This window comes from Catharus ustulatus, chromosome 6 (assembly GCF_009819885.2).
Source record: "Catharus ustulatus isolate bCatUst1 chromosome 6, bCatUst1.pri.v2, whole genome shotgun sequence".
Lineage (NCBI taxonomy): Eukaryota > Metazoa > Chordata > Aves > Passeriformes > Turdidae > Catharus > Catharus ustulatus.
Genome location: NC_046226.1, coordinates 6,307,167 through 6,326,527, shown reverse-complemented (window position 1 = coordinate 6,326,527; position 19,361 = coordinate 6,307,167). Strand labels below are relative to the sequence as shown.

The 19,361-nt window shown below is 46.1% G+C and overlaps 1 protein-coding gene across 1 annotated transcript in view; it reads right to left on the bottom strand.

The window, feature by feature from the left end:
- Positions 1 to 19,361, bottom strand: part of PRKCH (protein kinase C eta) — a 114,172-nt gene that overhangs the window by 38,589 nt on the left and 56,222 nt on the right. Inside the window, 1 exon segment of the mRNA XM_033063905.1 lies at positions 6,224 to 6,378. Within this exon segment, the coding sequence (XP_032919796.1) occupies positions 6,224 to 6,378 (155 nt within the window).

Genomic DNA, 19,361 nt, shown 5'->3' with positions numbered 1-19,361 from the left:
AGCTGTTGACTGTCAGATAAGATAGCCACAGACATCACTACACTCCTGACCCTCAGAGACATCCCTTTATGTTTTCTAAAGCTGAATGAAGTGTTTTCAGAGACTCCAGCATGAAAATTCCTCTTGTACACTAAGCAGTTGTTGTAGGGATGGGATTGCTGGTGGGCTATTCTGTGCCAGTTTGCAGCTTTTAGCTGATTTGCTTCACTCATTCACCAGATAATCAGCTTATATTTCATCCCTTCTGCTGCTCTCAGAACACAGCATATCCTTCATTTTGCTCTGCTTACATTTATGTCCACTCTGGTCTTTAGAGCCCCAATCCCACACAGCACTGAGCCTTGGAGCTCTCCCAAATAGAGTTCTCGAAGTGACAGCCAGCAGATCCCACAGCTGAGGTTATGGAGACTCACACCCATTTTGGCACTGTTTTCTTCCCACCCTTTCCTCAGATGCAAACAACTCTGCCCACACAGCTGAATTCATGGGGAAGAGAGGCATAAAATACATCAAATCAGCAAAGATTACCTTTAGCACATTCAAACAAAAACTTTCACTGAGCAATAAAACAGTTTGGGCTGGAAGGCACCTTAAAGATCATCTCATTCCAACCCTCACTGCCATGGGCAGGGACACCTTCCCTTCTCCCACCTGCCATCACTTCCAGGGATGGGACATCCACAGCTTCTCTAAGCAGCCTGTGCCAGCACCTCAGCACCCTCACAGTAAAGAATTTCTTTTCAGTATCTAACCTCAATCTACCCTTCTTCAGCTTAAGGCCATGTCTTATCACTGCATACCCTTGCAAAAAACCCTCTCTCCAGCCTTCTTTTAGCCCCTCTTTGATATTAAAAGGCTGATATCAGGTCTCCAGGCTATAAGGTCTTTCTCTTTCAGAAAAGCTTAAAAACACCTCATTGAACCAAAGGCTTATCTTTATTTGCCAGGAAAACAAAGCTGTGAGCAGCACCTAAGCAAACCAGCAGTAATCCCTGGATAGCCCTGGATAGCCCCCACAGCCAGGCAGTTTGCCTTGCAGAGCACTGCTGCTATCAGCCACAGATCCAGCTCAACTGCTCATTTACCTCCCTGGGGAAAGCCCCTTGACTTCAGGGGAAACAAGATCTAGCTCCAGATGTGAAAAAGGGCATGAGATGAGAATAAACAAGATCATCAGTTGCAAAAATAAAAGAGCACCAAACAAAAAACCAACAACCAAAAACCAGCAAAGAGCGAATGTAAGGAATTCCATGTCTACACTGTCTTGACCCATGGAAAAAGCAAACAGCACACTAATAAAAGTTGCTCTGTTAACAGTGGCTGTATGCAATTAGGAAAGGCATTCAGCTTCTGTTTTCAGCACGTAATTTTTAATTGATTTTGCTGAAAGAGACCTTAGTGTTGTTTCAGTGAACAGGAGTCTTTCCAGCAAAACTGGTCTCTGTAAAAAGCTTATGTAAAGCTTCCTTCAAGTGTCACAGGCTCATTGTTTAAACTGACAGGGAATTAACCTGTTGCAAAAAGCCCATTCCCTATAAAAGCCAACAGTCATGAGACACACAGCTGCAGACCTGATGAGTCTCCTCCATACAGAAAAGGTGATGATTGCAGAGCCCTGGCCAGTATCCTGCAGCCTTTCCAGATCCCAGAGGAGAAAGCTGTTCCCTGTCATAAGAAGTTCCCTACATGTTAAGGAGATGCAGGCAGCACACAGACAAGTAACCACTGCCTGTCAATATGCTTATTTTATTTTCCCCAAGAGCTGCAGTTCAGCCCCAAGGCCAGACCATGTTCTCATCTGGATAACTGCATAATTATCTTTTGCCTTCCAAAAGGACCACACATCCTATGAAACACCATCAAGTCCCAGGACCAGCACACCAGAGTACAGGGATTCTCTGCACACCATCCCACATCCAGAGGTGTGATAGGGTACCAGCAGATCCCCACCACCTCCAGAGGGGTCAGCTGCTTTAGAAATATAAATATAGGCAGTGAAATCAGCTGATTAGCATAAGCCCTCAGGATAAAAACAAGGTCCTTCTCACCAGCCTTTTAGCTCCTCTGGCTCCTGCTCAGCTACATTACCTCCATGTTACACCATGTTAAGGATGGATGTGCCCCCACAAGCAGTGACCTGGGGCATGGAGGTGTCCCTGCTGTCCAACTCTGCACCTCAGGCTGGCAAAACCACCACTGAAGTGCAGGGTGCACAGCTGACACTGTGTCCTGCATGCTCTATCACCTCTGCAGGTAGTGGAGGTGTGCTCTGAAAAGAGACCCTCTCAGCCCAGGCATCCTGCTAGGGAGACATATTTGCAAAGAGAGAGAGAAAGGTTTGTAATAGAAATTAAGGCTGTGCCACTGGGCTGGGCTGACTGCTTCATGCTGCCTTTAGAAAGGTCTTATTGTGTCTTGCTGTAAACCTTGAAGCCTCCTCCTCCAAAAAAAATCCAACCCCACAACAACCAAATTTAAGGAAATACTTGCATTTGCCCTCAATATGCAAGTAGGTGACCTTGGGATGTGGATCCCAAAGCTGCACATCAGCCTGTGCCAAGCTCTGAATTTGAGGGCAGCAGAGCAGACCATCAATTTTTACAGTAGTGCTACACAGAAGGAAATGTCCTGCTTTTAAAATAAACCCTTACAGTCATTTTAGCAGGCTGTGAGTGGACCAGCTCCCTTATAATGAGTAAGCCACTGTGCAACCTAATTCTGCTCAGATGCCCTGCTTTTTTTTGTTTCTGGCATGCACAGAAGCCAAAATTCACTTCCCCTACCCTGGGACTGCTGAACTGGAAAGTGAAAGTCGGCAAGAGCTGCCTCAAGAAAAATAGCACATACAGCCATTAGAAAACATGACAAACCAACCTATCTATCTGCAACAGAGCCCAGCACAGTAATTTCCTTTAGAAATAATCTTAGAGAAAGCAGCAGTGCACAAATACTACACTGTGAGCAAAGATTTTATTTACAATAACTATGATTATTACCTAACATTTTCCTGGCAGCATCCACCATGAGCTGATCCCAAATACCCAAGTTCTTTTCCCACTCCTCTATGGTTAGGGGTGCACAATACACTGTGATGTGACATGCAAAATAATTGTTTTCATGTCTGGATACACTCCCCTGTACGATGGGCTAAGGAACCTCCCTATATTGCTGATTTCTTTTTTTCAGGAAGCAGCTCTAAGTTGGTGCTGCTAAGTTGACAGCTAAACCTCAGCTCAGGGCAAGACAGAGACCTTTCCCTGGTAAGGCCAGAAAGCCATCTCTCCTTTGTAGTGCTGCAAATGAAGAGAAAAAAGAAAGGATTTTGAAACTGAAAGCTCTCTTTTAAAGAGCCCCAAATACATTTAATGTATGTTTATAGGACTCCTATTCTGGCCACAGCTTAGTAACAAAAAAGGAATTTCCTCAAAATGAAGAGCAGACTCACAGAAAATTTCAGTTGAATTGTGAAAACATTCACAATAGTACTCCATGAGAGAACTAACCCAGCTGTAAGTCCAGTTTTAAAATTAAAAATCACATATAGCCAAAACGCACCATCTGCCTCAGAACCCTATTCTCAAGGACTTACAGTAGCAATTGCAAAAATATTGCTCTACAGCTATTTCAAATTGCTTGTGTGTGGCTGAAAAAGGAATCAATGAACACCTGATCTGAGCAGCCACCAGCACTGTCCTGACAGGCCACAATGACAAGTTTCAGCTGCTTCTTGATGAACTTTCAGTGCTGTCTCTCAAACCTCTCTAGCATTTCAAAGAAGAGAAAACGTAGCTTTTGGCAGCACTTGTGGCAAATGCAACTTGACTTACCAGGAGAACACTCATCCCACTGGTAAGTGCAGATTGAGCAGATTCTGCTCAACCTTGAAGGGGGCAAGGAAAAATACAGTATTATTAAGTTAAGCCCAGAAGAAAAACAAACTACACAGAGTATTCTAGGGCAGCAACTCTCTTCCTCCACTGACCCTGGAAACCCAGAAAGAAGACACTTTGAAGAGCCTGTGGTAAAATCCTTTCTGGTCAGGCTATTTCTGGTGACTCTGCTCCCTAAGCAAGCACTCACATTCTTGCCATAAAATCTGATCCAAACTCTCTCATACAAGTGCAGTGACTCCATTCTGAGTATCCTCTTCTATCCTGCACACTCCCTCCCAGAGCCTGGTGTTTGTGACCTGACAGAATCAACCTTGGCTCAGCACAGCCCCAGCCAGCAGCTCTCTTCTCTTACATCTTCCAGAACCCCAACTAATTATTAGAAACCAAGTTACCCAGCCCCCTGCAGATCTGCCATGTGCAGCTGAAGCCACCTGACTCCACAGCTTAACCAGTTTCTCAACAAGATCAAAGCCTGTGCAGTTGTTCGAGGAGCTTTCCAATTACTCCTCCAGTTTCTATCATGAATTACAGCAGCACTTGAAGAGTGCCAAAACCCAGAGGGATCAGTTACTCCTGCCCTGTGACAGGCAGCAGGCTGGGGCAGACAGGACAAGCTGTAAGCACAAGGCATTACATTATGCACAGACCCAGTTTTGCTGCTGAGTGATTGACAATAACTACTGGATGGCATTATTTTAAGGATAATGTCATTTGCGTAATTATCTGGCAGGGTCCCTGCTCAGCGGCTGGCATTATTCACAAGGGAAGAATTAGACTGAAATCCAGCTGTAGAGTAAGGAGATTTGCTATTCTATACAGACAATCACTGTGCTTTAGGAGCCTGATACATAGGGTATATATCATTAGTCATCTTCAGGCTCTCAGGACATGAAGAATATTAAAATGACATCCTTCTCTATTTCACTGTGCCATATGCGTCACATGAGTTCATACTTTAAAAAATTTTAATATTCTCTGTCCTCACCTGACCATCTGTTTCTTACTGGACCTCAAGCTAGGAAGAGACAGAGAAGCTGCTTTTACTTGACAGATGCTATCATCTCCCCATCAGATAGGAAAGTGCCCCTTGCACAACCCCCAGCCCTTTGGCCACTTTAGCCCTCAGCTATTCTGTTTTTCTTTAGTTCAAACCTGAGTTTATCTGACTGAGTTAAACTATGTAAAGTCCCAAATCAGATGATATTTGGCCCAACTCACAGAAATGGCATTAACAGAGCCAGACTGGGATTGGAACTGGTCCCATCCTGCACCCAGCTCTGGATCCCAGCAGTGCAATTGTAACCAAGCAGCAAAAAAGAGAGACTTGGCATCATTCTTTGCAGTGCTGGCATGCCACAACTGGGACTGAGCAGGGCTACAGCAGACCATGCTCAAAAATGCTCTGCTGCTGGATTCCAGGTAACAGCATTCCAGAAAAAACAACAGCCTGTTCTTCCTCCCCAGCGCTCTGGGCACAAGGATGCCAGAGGTGTTCTGTGAAGCATGGCAGAAAGAAACCTTTCTGTACAACCAGAGTGTCTCAGTGCTGACACCTCCCAGTTGTCCTACTCCATCCCAGAAGAGGCCTTGCTCTGCCTCTGGGGCATGAGGGAGGATGCTGGTCCAATGGTGATGCTGGCCCAGGGAGGGCTCTGCACGGCAGCCTGGCTCTGATCCATGCTGGGATTATTGACTGCTTTATGCCTGAGCTGACAGGGGAGCACTTCAGCAGCACAGAAAGGAAAAAATATAACCAAACTGCCCCCCTGAGTACAGAAAAATTGCAAATAACAAAGGAGAGCTATGTATGGGAAATAGCTTCCTGAGAACAGCCTTGAGACCTCAAGTGGAGGCTAACGCATGGAGGCAACGATGCTCCAATCCTGCTGCAAACACAGAGATGCCAGACACGGACAGGAAAGAAAAACTCCTGCTGTAGGACCATGGAAGGAATGAAAACACTTTGTGGCTGAGATGAGTGGCACTGAATAGGTATGTAAAATTGATAGGGTTTAAACACAGTAGCTGTGGCAGGGAAGCAGAGGCTTTGGTGTGACCAGCCTTGAAATAACGTGGCACACTGTGGCAAAAGCAACAGATCCTCGCAGAAAATCTGGGAAGGTTTCATTTAATGCCTGCCCAGGATTTCAGTCCCTCCTGGAAAGTGGTGCACCTTGGCCAATGTGCAGGGGCAACGTGGAGGCACTGTGATCCCAGCTGACAACGTGTTCTGATGGACAGAAGTGACACTCCTTTATTAAAGCAGAAAACTCCGACTCTCATCTCAGCCGTGGGTTCAGACAAAGAGAAGCAATGAATGCAGAGCTCACCGGTAAATGATGCCTCTGCCATGGAGGAACATGAGGGCTGAAATAATTTCTGCAGCGTAGAAGCGGGCCCGCTCTTCATCGAAGCGCCGCGATTTCTGGATGTGGAACATCAAGTCCCCGCCGTTGACAAACTCCATCACGAAGAACAGGCGATCCTACACACAGGGCAGGCACAACAAACATCAACAGCATTAACCACATCCTCACCCAGGCTTGGAAAAGTCTTAGTAAAACTATTATCTCCCAAACAAAAACAGATTAAGTACAGTAATTTCACAATTATAAGCCGCACATCCAGGTGTCGGCAACTGTCTGGGGTTACAATACAGAGTGTGATAAAAGGTATCTATTCTATCACCATCTGTTGAGGGTGGGGGCAGTGATCCTTATCTCCCTGGGAGATATTCTGCTAATGAGCCATCCATTGAAACCAGGCAGGGCATTGCTCTTTATCTTTTCACAACCCATCCTTCCTCCAGCCAGTCATTTTCTGCTCATGGCCATTGAGTCCCACTGTGGCACTGATAAAATTACTGCATCCTATTGGGAGATGCTCCAGACAGGGGGAAGAGCCCAACATTTCTTACCAAGATAAAAACAGAGGTTTTGGGACACTAAGGGAGCCCCTTTCTCCACTGGACTCCAGAGGAAAACCGGATTTCTCCACATCACCACTGGAGCTCCGGAGGGAAACTGCACCTTGTACAGGAGCACTGCTCCAACTGAGCCACATCTGTCACTGCAGGAGGATGCAGCCACCATGGAATGGGACTGCTGCCAACACCCTGCCTGACGGGTGTCAGGTTGTACTCTGACTTTGTCAGGGTTTGGGGTTTGTTTCTTTGTAGTACTGTATTTCTATTTTAATTTCCCTAGAAAAGAACTGTTATTCCTATTTCCCATATCTTTGCCTGAGAGCCCCTTGATTTCAAAATTCTAATAATTTGGAGGGAGGGGGTTTACATTCTCCATTTCTAAGAGAAGCTCCTGCCTTTCTCAGCAGACACCTGTCCTCCAAACTAAAACAGCAACTTTTCGTTCTTTGTCCATATATAAGCCACACCTGATTATAAGCTGCACTTCTGGGTTCAGACCAAAATTTTAGTCAAAATGGTGCAGCTTATAATCGTGAAATTACTGTAAGCGTGAGAGTGCGTGGGGGGAAAGGCTGATTTTTTCAGGAAAAATCAAATCAATAGCAGGAAGTTACCTGTTGGTACCTCCTTGCTCTGCACTCCTCCTAAAAGTTTTGGCCCTAGTTGTGAAATGAATTGCTGTTCACATGTGGATTGGGCATGTGCTCATCAGTAATCAGCTCCCATTGGTTTCTCTGAATTATCCTTAGCCTCAATCAGCAGGGAATGATGAATGATACCCCTTTATCAGTACTCTCTGAGCTGAGTGGCACAAGAGAAATCTGCAAAAAATCACTCACTCCCTAGTAAACACCTCAGACCTCTGGGAAAAGCTGCTCCATAACACAATGTACATAACCAGACTGCAGCTTCACCTCAACAGCACAACATTGTCTCGAGGATATCCCAACATTATTTCTGGAGAATGTGGGCTGTTTTCCAGGATGGGATTTCCTGCCATACACTTGCATGGCAGCTGCTTTTTGGGCCCTCAGGTTCCAGCTTTGCTCTGATTAACCTGCCGACACCTCTGGGCAATAAAGGAACTGATAAGGATGAAGTATAAATAAAAGTTTCTGCTGATGAGAAAAGCAACCTGTTTGAGAAAGTTCAGTTCATTAACCACAGCTGTTGGTCTCTGAGGTTTCTGTTTTGGCTTTGTTCTGGCTTTTGCAAAACCCTACAGATAGGGAGGCACTTGCTCAAGCTGCATGATCAACAGTGAGTAGAGTTTTTGCATGTGTTCACTTGATTGTGAGAGGAAAAACACAGAGAGATTTGGCACAAAAATAAACCCTGGAATTGCTGCAGCCCAGTTCAAAAATTTCTCTCAGCAATTGTTTCAGGACTTTTGGTATTTGTTGTTTCAGTTTTTCTCTGAATATCAGGAACAAGCAGATTGGAAAACAGGCACAGAGTTCGACTGAGATCAGCCAGGCTTTTAATGGCAATATTTGCCCTTCTTTCCCACAAGCCTCTTGCCAGGTCTGATGTTAATTATCTACAAGCTACTTTTAAAGCCTCTCTAAGTTTAAGAGGATAAGCATTGTCGTGCTCCACTTTCTGGCAGCCAGCCAGCTTGAAATGACTACTGCTATTAACATCTTGAGAGGCACACGGCAGAAGGAAAACAACCAGAAATTCCCTCATTTCTCAGTGGACATGAGCAGGAAAGCAAATGGTTTGTAACATGAGGACAGCTTGTTCCACATAGCCAGCTTGGGCTTTGCCCAGCAGCTCCTCTGGGCTCCTTCCAGAAGGTAAGGATCATTAAATTATAGAATATCTGGGTTGGAAAAGACTTTCAGAGATCATCAACCACTAACCCAACTCTGCCAAGCCCACCACTAAACCATGTCCCCAAGTACCACACATCTACACATCTTTTAAATACCTCCAATGATGGTGACTCCACCACTGCCCTGGGCAGACTGTCCCAGGCAGTATGACCACCCTTTCTATGAATAAATTGTTCCTAATATCCAATCTAAACTTCCCTTGGTGCAACTTCAGACCATTTCCTCTTGTCCTGCCCATTGTTCCCTGGGAACAGAGCCTGATCCCCACCTGGCTACTCCACCCTTCTATCAGGAAACTGTAGAGAGTGATAAAGTCCCCCCGAGCCTCCTCTTCCTCAATCTCAGCCCCTCCAGCTCCCTCAGCTGCTCCTCAACAGACCTGTGCTCCAGACCCCTGCCCAGCTCTGCTGTCCCTCCCTGTGTGGAGAGCTAGGCTGAAAGGATAGTGCAGGAGGGAATCTTTCCCAATGACTTGCAGCGGTACTGATTACCAAGGAGTGGAAATACTTGTGTCTGCCCAATGGGTTTGGGGGATATAAAGGAGTGGGTTAGCTAGCTACTAGTTACAGGTACTTGTAGTTTGAGCTGGGGTATAAGACCAAGAGTCTGATGGAGTAAGAGAAGGAGGCTGTACTGTGAGGAGGCAAGGGACAGATAAGGTAAGAAGAGGTTGTGTGAGAGGCAGTCAGGAAAGGGACAGCTTGGGGTTAGCCAGTCATGCAGAGTGAAAGAACAAGTCAGAGCTATGTGGAACTGCCTATAAAAAAAGGTATCAGTACAGTGTGAAGCTGCCAATAAGAGGAGGAGCCACAATTATCAGAGAGAGGTCTATAAGAGGTCAGGGTTGCATGAGAGAAAGGTCTGTAAGAGAAGGCAGGTAGAGTTTGTGAATAAAGGACTGGTGCTGATACCAGCCCTGTCTGTCTCGACTTAGTTGTGACATCCCTGGACACACTCCAGCACCTCTCAATGTCCTTCCTGCAGTGAGGGTCCTGAACTGAAAACAACATTTGAGGTGCAGCCTCACCATTGCTCCCAGCACTCTCACAACACCACTGCAGCACCAAGGCCGTGAGTTGAATGTTATCTCCAGTCCATATAAACAACAACACCTCATTGTTTCACTCTTTGTGAGAGGGCACTGAAAGACACCCAGGCTGGCTTGTCTAGGCAGCAGTCTGAGCCAGAGCAGTACAAACTGTGCAAACTCATCACTAGTTGTGGCTCTTCAGCCCACATCAGCCCTCTAATGCCACATCTTCAGTGCAGATGGTTAAACTCAGCCTGGCTGTGCTGTGCCTGCCTGTTCCTCCAGCTGCAGCACAGGTCTCACCTCTGCCTCACCAGTCAGGCCGGCTTTTACATCTCCTTGTTGTTCTTTCCCACCTCCTTCCTTGCTGATCTCTCCACATGACACATGCTTATCTAGCCCAGCTTGTCCAGGCATCTCCTCAAGCCCCTACTTAAAAAGAAATCCCTCTTGCCAGATTCCCAACAGGAAGCAATTTAATTTACCAGCAGCCTGGTGAGGGATGGTGTGTGTATTTATGTAAGTGATACATATGCCTGTATAAACATGCATTAGGTGAATACACATGGATTTTCTACTGTTTCCTTAAAGGTGACCTTCAGGGAAACAAAATTAATGCTTCCTATCTTGAAACATGTATAGCAGCTTCTCCAGAGCAGCCAAACTCCACAGCCCACCTCAGACCTTGGTTGTACTCGTTTTACTGTGATACTTAGAGAAAAAAACTACTTCTTTCTCAAATGTTCAGGTAAGCACCAAACAGCTGATTTGAAAATTCACATCACTGCTGCCGTGGTATAAGCAGCTTTTTTCTAAAAATTTGTTTTTGCTTTAGACTGACTGCAAACCTGAGCAAATATAACTGCACGTGTTGTGTGGTCACACCCACCCATGGCTCATTTCACTGGTCAAGCATAGATACAGAACTTTGGGTTACTCATTCTTGTTTTTTAATTTTTGTTTTTCAATTTATTTAAGGAGGTCCAGCTTTATTGTCTGCCCAATTTCCTAACACTTAGAAATCCTATAGGGCTGCTGAAGAAAAAAAGCAGAATGGGTATTACAGCTGGTTTATAATGCAGCATTTGTGCACTGGTCTACTACGTGCCTGGCAACAAGCATTTGGAAAATCAGCACTAATAATCATCCTTTGGGGAAAAGCATGTAAAAGTCAGGCAAGGCCTTCCATTTTTACTCTTAAGAAAGACTATCAGCTTGCAAAACTGCAAAGATCAGCAACTCTCCCAGGAATCATTAAGAAATAAAATAAACAGTAGTATCTTATTTAAAAAAAAAAAAAAAAAAAAAAAAAAAAAGAGAGGAGGGGAAGGAAAGGTGGGGGGAAACAAACAGAAAAAAAAAAGAGGAAAGAAGAAAAAAAACGTAATTTGCTGCCAGAAGAATAAGACTGAGTAAATAACTAAAGAAGAGGCCAGGAAAAATAAATCCAAAAACAGTAGGTAGTTCAGACACTTGCAAATTTGACCTAAGAGTTAGTTTTGTGTCTCCTCCTTTCTTGGGGACTACCAGTGGGAATTAGGAGGAGTTGAAAGCTGGATTGTTTTTTGACAGGGCCCAATGCTGAACTCCTCACATGTCTATTTTTCTATTGTGCTTTGCCCAGAAGTTGCCTGATCTGGTATCTCTGTTTGACGTGGTAAGAAAGGAGTATTTGAGTCAACAGGAAACAGTGACACGAAAGGCTTCACAGCAAGTGGCAGCCACAGGAGGAAATCACATTGCACCACTCCTGGACTGAGATCAAGATTAATAAACTCTCAGAGCAATTGTTACTATAATTTTTTTAAAAATTGGAGGAAACATAAAATGAAATTTGGAGGAAATAAACACAAAATAAAAAATTTGAAGGAAACAAAATCCATGGGATCAGGAGGGTTTATTTCAAGGTTGACCTACGTGTAGAGATTAATCCTGTAAATTTTCACACAGGAGAGCTGTCTTTTTTATTTTTTCTTGGCTTTAAAAATAATATTTCTTTTCATTTCAGTTTTCCATCCCTATCTGTTCACCTCTTAGTAGGGCAGGGGCTGTTGGAAGCACAGCAATGGTTGACAGCAGCTACATATACTCATTATATTTGTTCATTGTTTTAGGGGGTTTTGTGAGGCTTGAAGAAAGACAGCAAGAGCCACCAAGAAGGACAATCCATACACTGGTTACTGCCCCTTGCAAACACTAAAATCTATCTCAAGTATCACTTTAGCCCTTTGTCTTCACCAGCTCTACAAACTGTTTTGGATCCTCATACCTTTCCTCTTTGTCATCACAGAGGAAGAAAAGAAGTCCAGATTTTATTTAAAGAGCTTTTTCTCCCTGTGCCCAAAAAGGACAGTGTGATGGCCAACTTCTACCCTCATCCACTTAAAAGTCATAGCTTATGCCCATGTACAACCCACACAAGACCAAAGGCCAATCATAAGGGTCAAATTTCCCCCCACAAAAGATAGCCTGGCTCAGGAATTCCACTTAGTTTGGATTTTATATTTTTGGAAATAATTCGTGCACACAATTTCTTAGAAAATCAGCTTTGGGCTCAATCTGAGTTCACTGAAGCCAAAGGGCTTTCCAGTCATTTTTCCCTGTTTTGGTAGTTTATGCTTTGCAGAGCAGAAGGGAGGCTTTCCAAATCCCCCCCAAACAGAGACAGCTGTGTCACTGCTTCCCAGAGAAACTTTATTGTTTCCAAAAAGAGTAGCAGGGCTTAGGGAGCTTGCAAGCAAATTATTACCAGATAATTACAAGAGCTGGCAGGCTCTCTCAGTGTTCCCAATGTTCTCCCTTCGTGGTCCACAACCCCCACACAAAGCAAATCTCCCCTAGGTCTTGCTGAGAGCGAGCAAATAAACTGTGATTTCTCAGCACTGGGCTCCAGAAAGCCACATGTCCAATTTCCCAGCAGTGCAAGTCGCCATCTGTATCTGGGTCAAGGCACTGCACAGCACAGGATCCAAAGGAGGAATAAGAAAGAGGTTTACAATGAATATTTATTTTTGTAGGACTAGCACAGTCATGCCCCACTCTTAGATGCTGCTCTGTGAGGAAATGCCATCCTCCATACCCAGGCCTCCACAGAACCTAGGAATTCCAAATGGAAATGCTTTCCCTCCCTCAAAGTGGTTCTTCAACATGCCCATGGGGAAGCTGAGGGGCAGGCACTGATCTCCCTGGCACCCAGTGAAGCCAAGGGAATGGCCTGAAGTTGTGTCAGGGAAGGTTTAGGTTGGATATCAGGAAAGATTCTTCTCTCAGAGGGTGGCTGGGCACTAGAACTGGCTCCCCAGAGCAGTGGTCACAGCACCAAACCTACCAGAGCTCAAGGAGTGTTTGGACAATGCTCTCAGGCACAGGGGGTGACTCTTAGGGATGGTGCCATGCAGGGCCAGGAGTTGGACTCAGTGGTGCTAATGGGTCTCTTCCAAGTCAGCATATTCTATGATTCTGTGATTCCATACCCAGCCCTTCACAGAATACACAGATTCTGTGAATTCCTGTTGGAAATGCCTCCCCTCTATACCCAGCCCTGGGACCAAGGCAGCCCTGCACCCCCACGAGCCACCTGCTGCTCCCAGCTCCAAGGGTTCAGGAGAACAGGCTATCCAGGGGGATTACACATGGTTTCAAAGCCAGGGAGGATCACAGGTGTCCTGTGAACAGCCTCACCACGAAGCAGTCACCACAACCCTTGCACAAATACGTGTGTGAGCACAAGGGCAGACCTAACGAGCTCAGCTCCAAATTTCCAGACAAAGCCACTCTTGCCTGACTGCAGCAGAGCAAGGCAGTGACTGATGTCAGATCTGGTGTCATGACTTGGTGCTTTGATTTCAAATCACAGCAACTACATCAAGGAACACCTCTGCCCCATGCTGGCTCAGATGGAACACCATGCACGTGGCCCAAGTCTCCCAGAGAGGCAGCAGGTTTTACAGCCATCTGCAGTGCTGCTCTGAGCTGTTCTTCCTCCCTGCTTCAGTGGCTGCAAAAGTGCCTGCCAGTCCCAGGAACCACTTCTGCCTCAGGGAACCAAGCCACAGACAGGTCTGGGGTTACCCAGATGAGGGCTCACTGTGTGATGCAGCTGAAAGGCTAAGAAAGGGAAGATTTCTTTCTTCTGCTGGTTTTGGGTGGTTTTTTATCTAGACGGAGGTGCGGTGAAAATGAAGCCAACTCAGAATGGGCAGAAGGTGCATGTGGTGTCTCCTCCAGGCTGGGCAGCTGGTGAACACATTTCTGAGAATCCCAGGTCACTTCCCCACACCAGGCTCATTTCCTTTAATAAAGAGTCACCAAGCACAGTCACAGCCACATAAATGAGGCAGTTATCACTGGTTATCTATCACCCCACCAGGCTCTGCTCTCTGACACTGCTGACAGTGGGCACCACCAGGCTCCCTGTGAGGCCACTGCAGCAAGGCACACACACATCCCCAGAGAATCATAAATTGGCTCTTGCCACTTGCATAAATAAACTCTGCAGAGTCCCTCGGGGTGAAGGCTGCCCTGGCACTGGGGTGCACAGTGCAGCATCAACACCAAGCTCATTCCAGAGGAGCCCAACAACGACAACCGCAAACCAGGATGAGTTGAGGGGAGTTGTGAGTTCCCACTTGGCCCCAGGGAAATAAAAACAAAACAAAACAAACATCCTCCAAAACTGCATCCTCCAAATTCCTGGTCCTATTTTCTTAACCACTTGGCTGACATTTCAAGCTGATACGCTGGAGAGTTTTTGTAACAGGCAAATTCAGTCGTTTGTCTGGAACAATGCATCTTCTGGGGTATTCAAGTGAACTGTACACGCATCCTTCCTTCTCATCCCCTCCCTGCAAGACATCCTAATTCACAGCAGCATTACACTAATAGCTCATCTTTTCACTAGAAATTTTTATACAGCATATGTGCAAAAGGATGATCATCCTGTTCACTTGTATCTGTTCCATTTGAAACAAGACCAGACCCAAATTAGAAAAAAAACAAAACTAAGATAAGCCAACCAATTATGTACAAAAAATATCTTTTTTAAATCCCGATTAAAAAAACTTTGAGCATCATTAAAATGAAATATCAAAAGGATATAAAACAAACTGAACAAAGAAGCAACACAAAATCTTCCCTCTCCAACCTTTTAAAATGGTAAATAAAACTACATAAATTCTCTTTGCCACCTGAAAGATTAAAAAATTCAAAGGACTGACTGAACTTAGAGGGGGATAAATTGAGAAATAAGGAACTGGAGTGTATGACACGATAGATATTACCTGTTAATCAAAGATTTATAGGTCATCTACACCCCTCAGCTGACTGCTGGCATCTTAGTGTCTCAGAAGAGAATAGTCCTGTAAATACCATGCTTTTTTACAGCCCTCAGTTCAAAAAGGCTACTGAAATTGGTCTTTTCAGTTTAGAGTGACCAACGTGCAACAGCTCTTCCTGTTTTACAAAATACTGAGCACTGCAATATCTGCTGGCTCAGGCAGGGCTAGGGAAGGCTAGAGACTGCTACAAGCTCAGCCAAGGTTCTTCACAAAAATTAAGAGTGCCAAAACACCCAAAAGCCACCTGGAAACAGCTTGCTGTGAGGATTTGTGAATCACCTTCTCACCTTAAACATCACCTGGAAAGCAATATGGATTCAAAGAGACTGAAACCTAAAGCATCACTGGCTCACACCTCAGTTAGTTACCTCTTCTCTGAACTTAGATTGCCTTTGTTTTTTTCTTCCCCTTCCTCCTCAATACTAACTGCACCTGCTTGCTCAGGGCTGCTTCCATTTTAATCTCTTTTTATGCTGCAACTTCCTTGATTTTAAGGACAAAAAATACCAGTGTCACATACTGTGGCTAACCATAGGCAACACACTTGGCTACCCTTGCACTGCGCTTGATGATTTGTCCAAGCTGCAGCCTCTTCCCTAAGCACTGCAGAGAGAGAGGCGTTTATATCAGCTTCATGAAAATGCAAATATCCAAAGTCCCTCAACTGGGGTCAGAAAGTTACTCTGGGGAGCTGTGACAGGACGATGGCAGCTGACCCTTCCAACCCTCCAGCTCATGTTTTCACCTCAGCTCACATCGCCTCGGTGTGCAGCCCAAGCGTGGACATCCAGCAAAGTTCACAGATTAGAGTCAGAAATGTCAGTCTGATCTTGTTTCACCTCCTGGTGAAAGAAAACCCTGGCCTCAATGTTCGTGCAACGAAGTGACCACTGCAAGGTGCCACTGCAGATGGCAGAGAAAGCGGAGACTTCCCGAGCAGGCCGCGGAGGCCTCGACGGCCGGTTCACTGACAGCCGGAACCAGCAAACACATCAGGGGTGTTTGGTGGATGTGAACACCTTCAAACCACAGGAAGATGGCTTTCTACCAGCCTGCCTTTATTCTGTGCCAGAGGAAAGCAGAAACTGGCTGTGTCTGCTGTGGTCACACAGCCAGCATGAGGGCACCACAGTGCACACACCTGCAGGATCTGACTGGAGAGTGAAGGGACAGAGAGGAAATTCCCCTGTACCTCCCTGCCCAAGAAGCCCCCAAAAACCAACCTGCCACCCCAGGGAAAGAACAACTCAAGCCTGAAAGCAGAGCCTTCCAACAGAGGGGCTTGGGGCTCACATGGGTGTCAACTCTCAAGAATATAAGTCTCAATGATGGCAGAAAAGGGTCAGTGTGAATTTGGCTGTCACATGAATGCACATGTAGAGTTGTGCCTCCACAACATGCCACAGAGGGAATGCTGGGGCTCAGAGCCTGGGGTGGATCAAAGCCATCCTCCCTGCTCCCTCCCAGTGCCTTTCAAAGAGAACATCCAACAGGCCTCACTGCTTCCTGAACGCCCACCAGCACACTCCAAATCTGTGTCAGGGCTTTTGTTCATCTCCCAAACCCCCAGAAAAGCTGTCACTGCCTCTCCAGCCTCCTTCACCGCCACCACACCACTCTGCCCTGTGCTCCACCCATTTGGTGACACTGGAGTGGCCAGTGGACAACCAGGCTGAGGCTGGAGCTCCCCTGGGGGGACCACGACCGAGGACTCCCCTGGACATACAAGGGCACTTAGACCTCCCTTCTGGCACTTGGGGGCAAGTGGTGGGTGCTGCTACCTCTCAGTCCTGCCACTTTGGCTTTTGGGCCCTCACTTGAAAATGATGCCCCTGTTGAAGGCTCCAGTCAGCTCTGACACTTCCAGGAGGTGAAATGCAAGCTCATCTCTCTAAACAACTGGGTGACCCATGAGAAGATGACCATGCTGACCCTTGCAGAACTGCCTGAATGCCCCAGTGGAGATGCAGAGAAGCCTTCCCCTTCCATGCTGAGAGCACGGCATCAGCCCTCAGCCAGTAATGGGGACAAAAAGCTGTGTGCCAAACAGAAGGCTGCCCTCGTAAAATGGGACCAGTTCCATGATTATACTGTCCTGGAGTCCCAGGCCAGTCCTGCTGGCTTAAATAGCACCCTGCTCATTATTATCTTGAAGGACGCTCATTATAGAAAATCACATCCCTCTGCCAAGTTCTCGTGTCTCACTATTTTTGGAACAACAGGGGCAGGCTCTGAGCCTCAGCAACTGTCAGCAGAGACAGAGGGAAAGCAAATCCATATAACGATCAGGCTGGCTGACAGGGACAGTGCTGGGAACAGCATTGCCTGGGGGACAGTCCCCTAGAAGGACCCTTTGGTCATGAGAAAAGAGATAAGGGCAATAAACATAAAACCCAGAAGCTATTCGACACTATTTGCATGGGAAGCTGATCTCCCCCAGCCCTCTTCATTCTCATGCATATAAGTGGAGACAAAAGGATTTAAAAGCAAACCACCTGTGCAGGAAGGATGGCTCCTAAAACCCAAAGAAGACAGGACCTACTTACTGCAAACTGATTTTAATTAAAACATTCCAGGATTCACATTCCCCAGGATTATATTACTGACTTAGCTATTTATACATATAGCCTCTTTCACCCATTCTAGGACACAATTGTTGAGGTGTTGGATGACACCAGTGTCAGGTAAACAAAACACTTTTTGGTGCTTGTGACCCCTAATGCAGGATCCACGATTATCCACAGGTCCCAGCACCTGTCAGCAACTCACAGATTACTGGAGCAGAAACATAATCCTCTCTGAGTCTAAAGAATTATTCTGAGGGCCTAGAAAAAGCAGAAGTAAATGGCTTAGGCAAGGTGGAAAGCTCCCAAGGCAAGGCCTTCAATTAAAAGAAAAAAAAAAATTAAAGTAACAGAGAGGTGGTGAGCAAGGCAGAGTTCCCACAGATGCAGCTGAAGCAGAATTTAAACTCCTCCTGCAATGGAGCATCTGAACTCCTTCCTTGCCTTTCATAGGAAAGGAATCCAGAGGTGCAAGTCCAAAACTGCCCCAGCCCAGTGCTGGGCACACAGATGGCTACATCCAGCCTCTGACAGCCCACTGAGCTGTTGATATTTCAACTTTACAATATGGAAACTGTGACCCACAGCAAGCAGAGACAGCCCTTGCAGCTCCTACCACCTAGTGGCTGCAGAACTGAGCCCTGCAGAGGCGAGGAGGCCTGCCCGGAGGTCAGGCAGCCTCAGCCCACCCTGGGCAAATAAAGCTGCCCTTGCTGGCAGGCAAGCACTTAGGCTGCAGCTGAGACTAAAGCAGGCTCACACTGAGCACAGAGGCAGCACAAGAGAACAGAAAACCTTTCTGAAAACCACCAGTGGCTAATTGTAAGCTCAGAAAAACCTCAGCCAGTTCTAAAATAGGCAAGCAGAGGTAGCAGGAATATAGAGGAACTCAGGTAATGCAGTGCTGTTTTGGTATTTGTGCCTGCTCAGATAATCATAGAATCACAGAATGGTTTGGGTAGAAAGGGATGTTAAAGATCATCCAGTTACAACCCTTCTCTCCTGTACAGGGATGCCTTTCACTAGATCAGGTTGCTTAGAGCTTCATCCAACCTGGCCTTGGACATTTCCAAGGATGGGGCATCCTTGGAATAATGCTGCACTCCTGGCACCACACAACATCACTGTGCAGAACAGACATGTCCCAGGCTCTTAAAGCCACCCCCAGGCTGCTTCAGAGAGGGGAAGAGTTTGCTGGTTTGGGTGGGATAAAAGAAACAGAATTCAAATGGCTCTGAACCCAGCTAAATTCTCAGACCCTATGAGTGCTCTGTTCTCAAATGCAGCAGCATCTCAGGCGCCTCCCAGAGCCTTCCTTTTGAGTTTCCATGATTTCCTCTTGAACTGGGATGGAGCAGGCTGTAACTGGACACCCCTGTGTCAGGTGCAGCCTCACCAGTGCCAGACAGAACAGATAATGACTGTGCCAAGTTCCTGAAGCAGCCCAGCCCTAATTTAGCTCACATTCCACAGGGCTGCACCGCTGGCTCAGACTGAACCTGGCACCTACCATAAACCCTGTCTGCCTTCCAGCTGGGCTATTGCTCTGCCAGTCAGTCCCAGCCTTCCTGATCTTATGGGACCAGGCTTTGACAAATACTAAGAGGCCTCAAAATGGCTAGATGTTGAAAAAATTCCCAAAGGTGGGCCCAGTAGGTCAGTGTGTCCAGGATCTCCATGGCAGACTTGAGTTGTGTTTTGTTTTTTATAACATGAACCATTCATACCACATTTAAGAGTCTGGGCTGTAACTGTGATACATGTGATGTGGTTT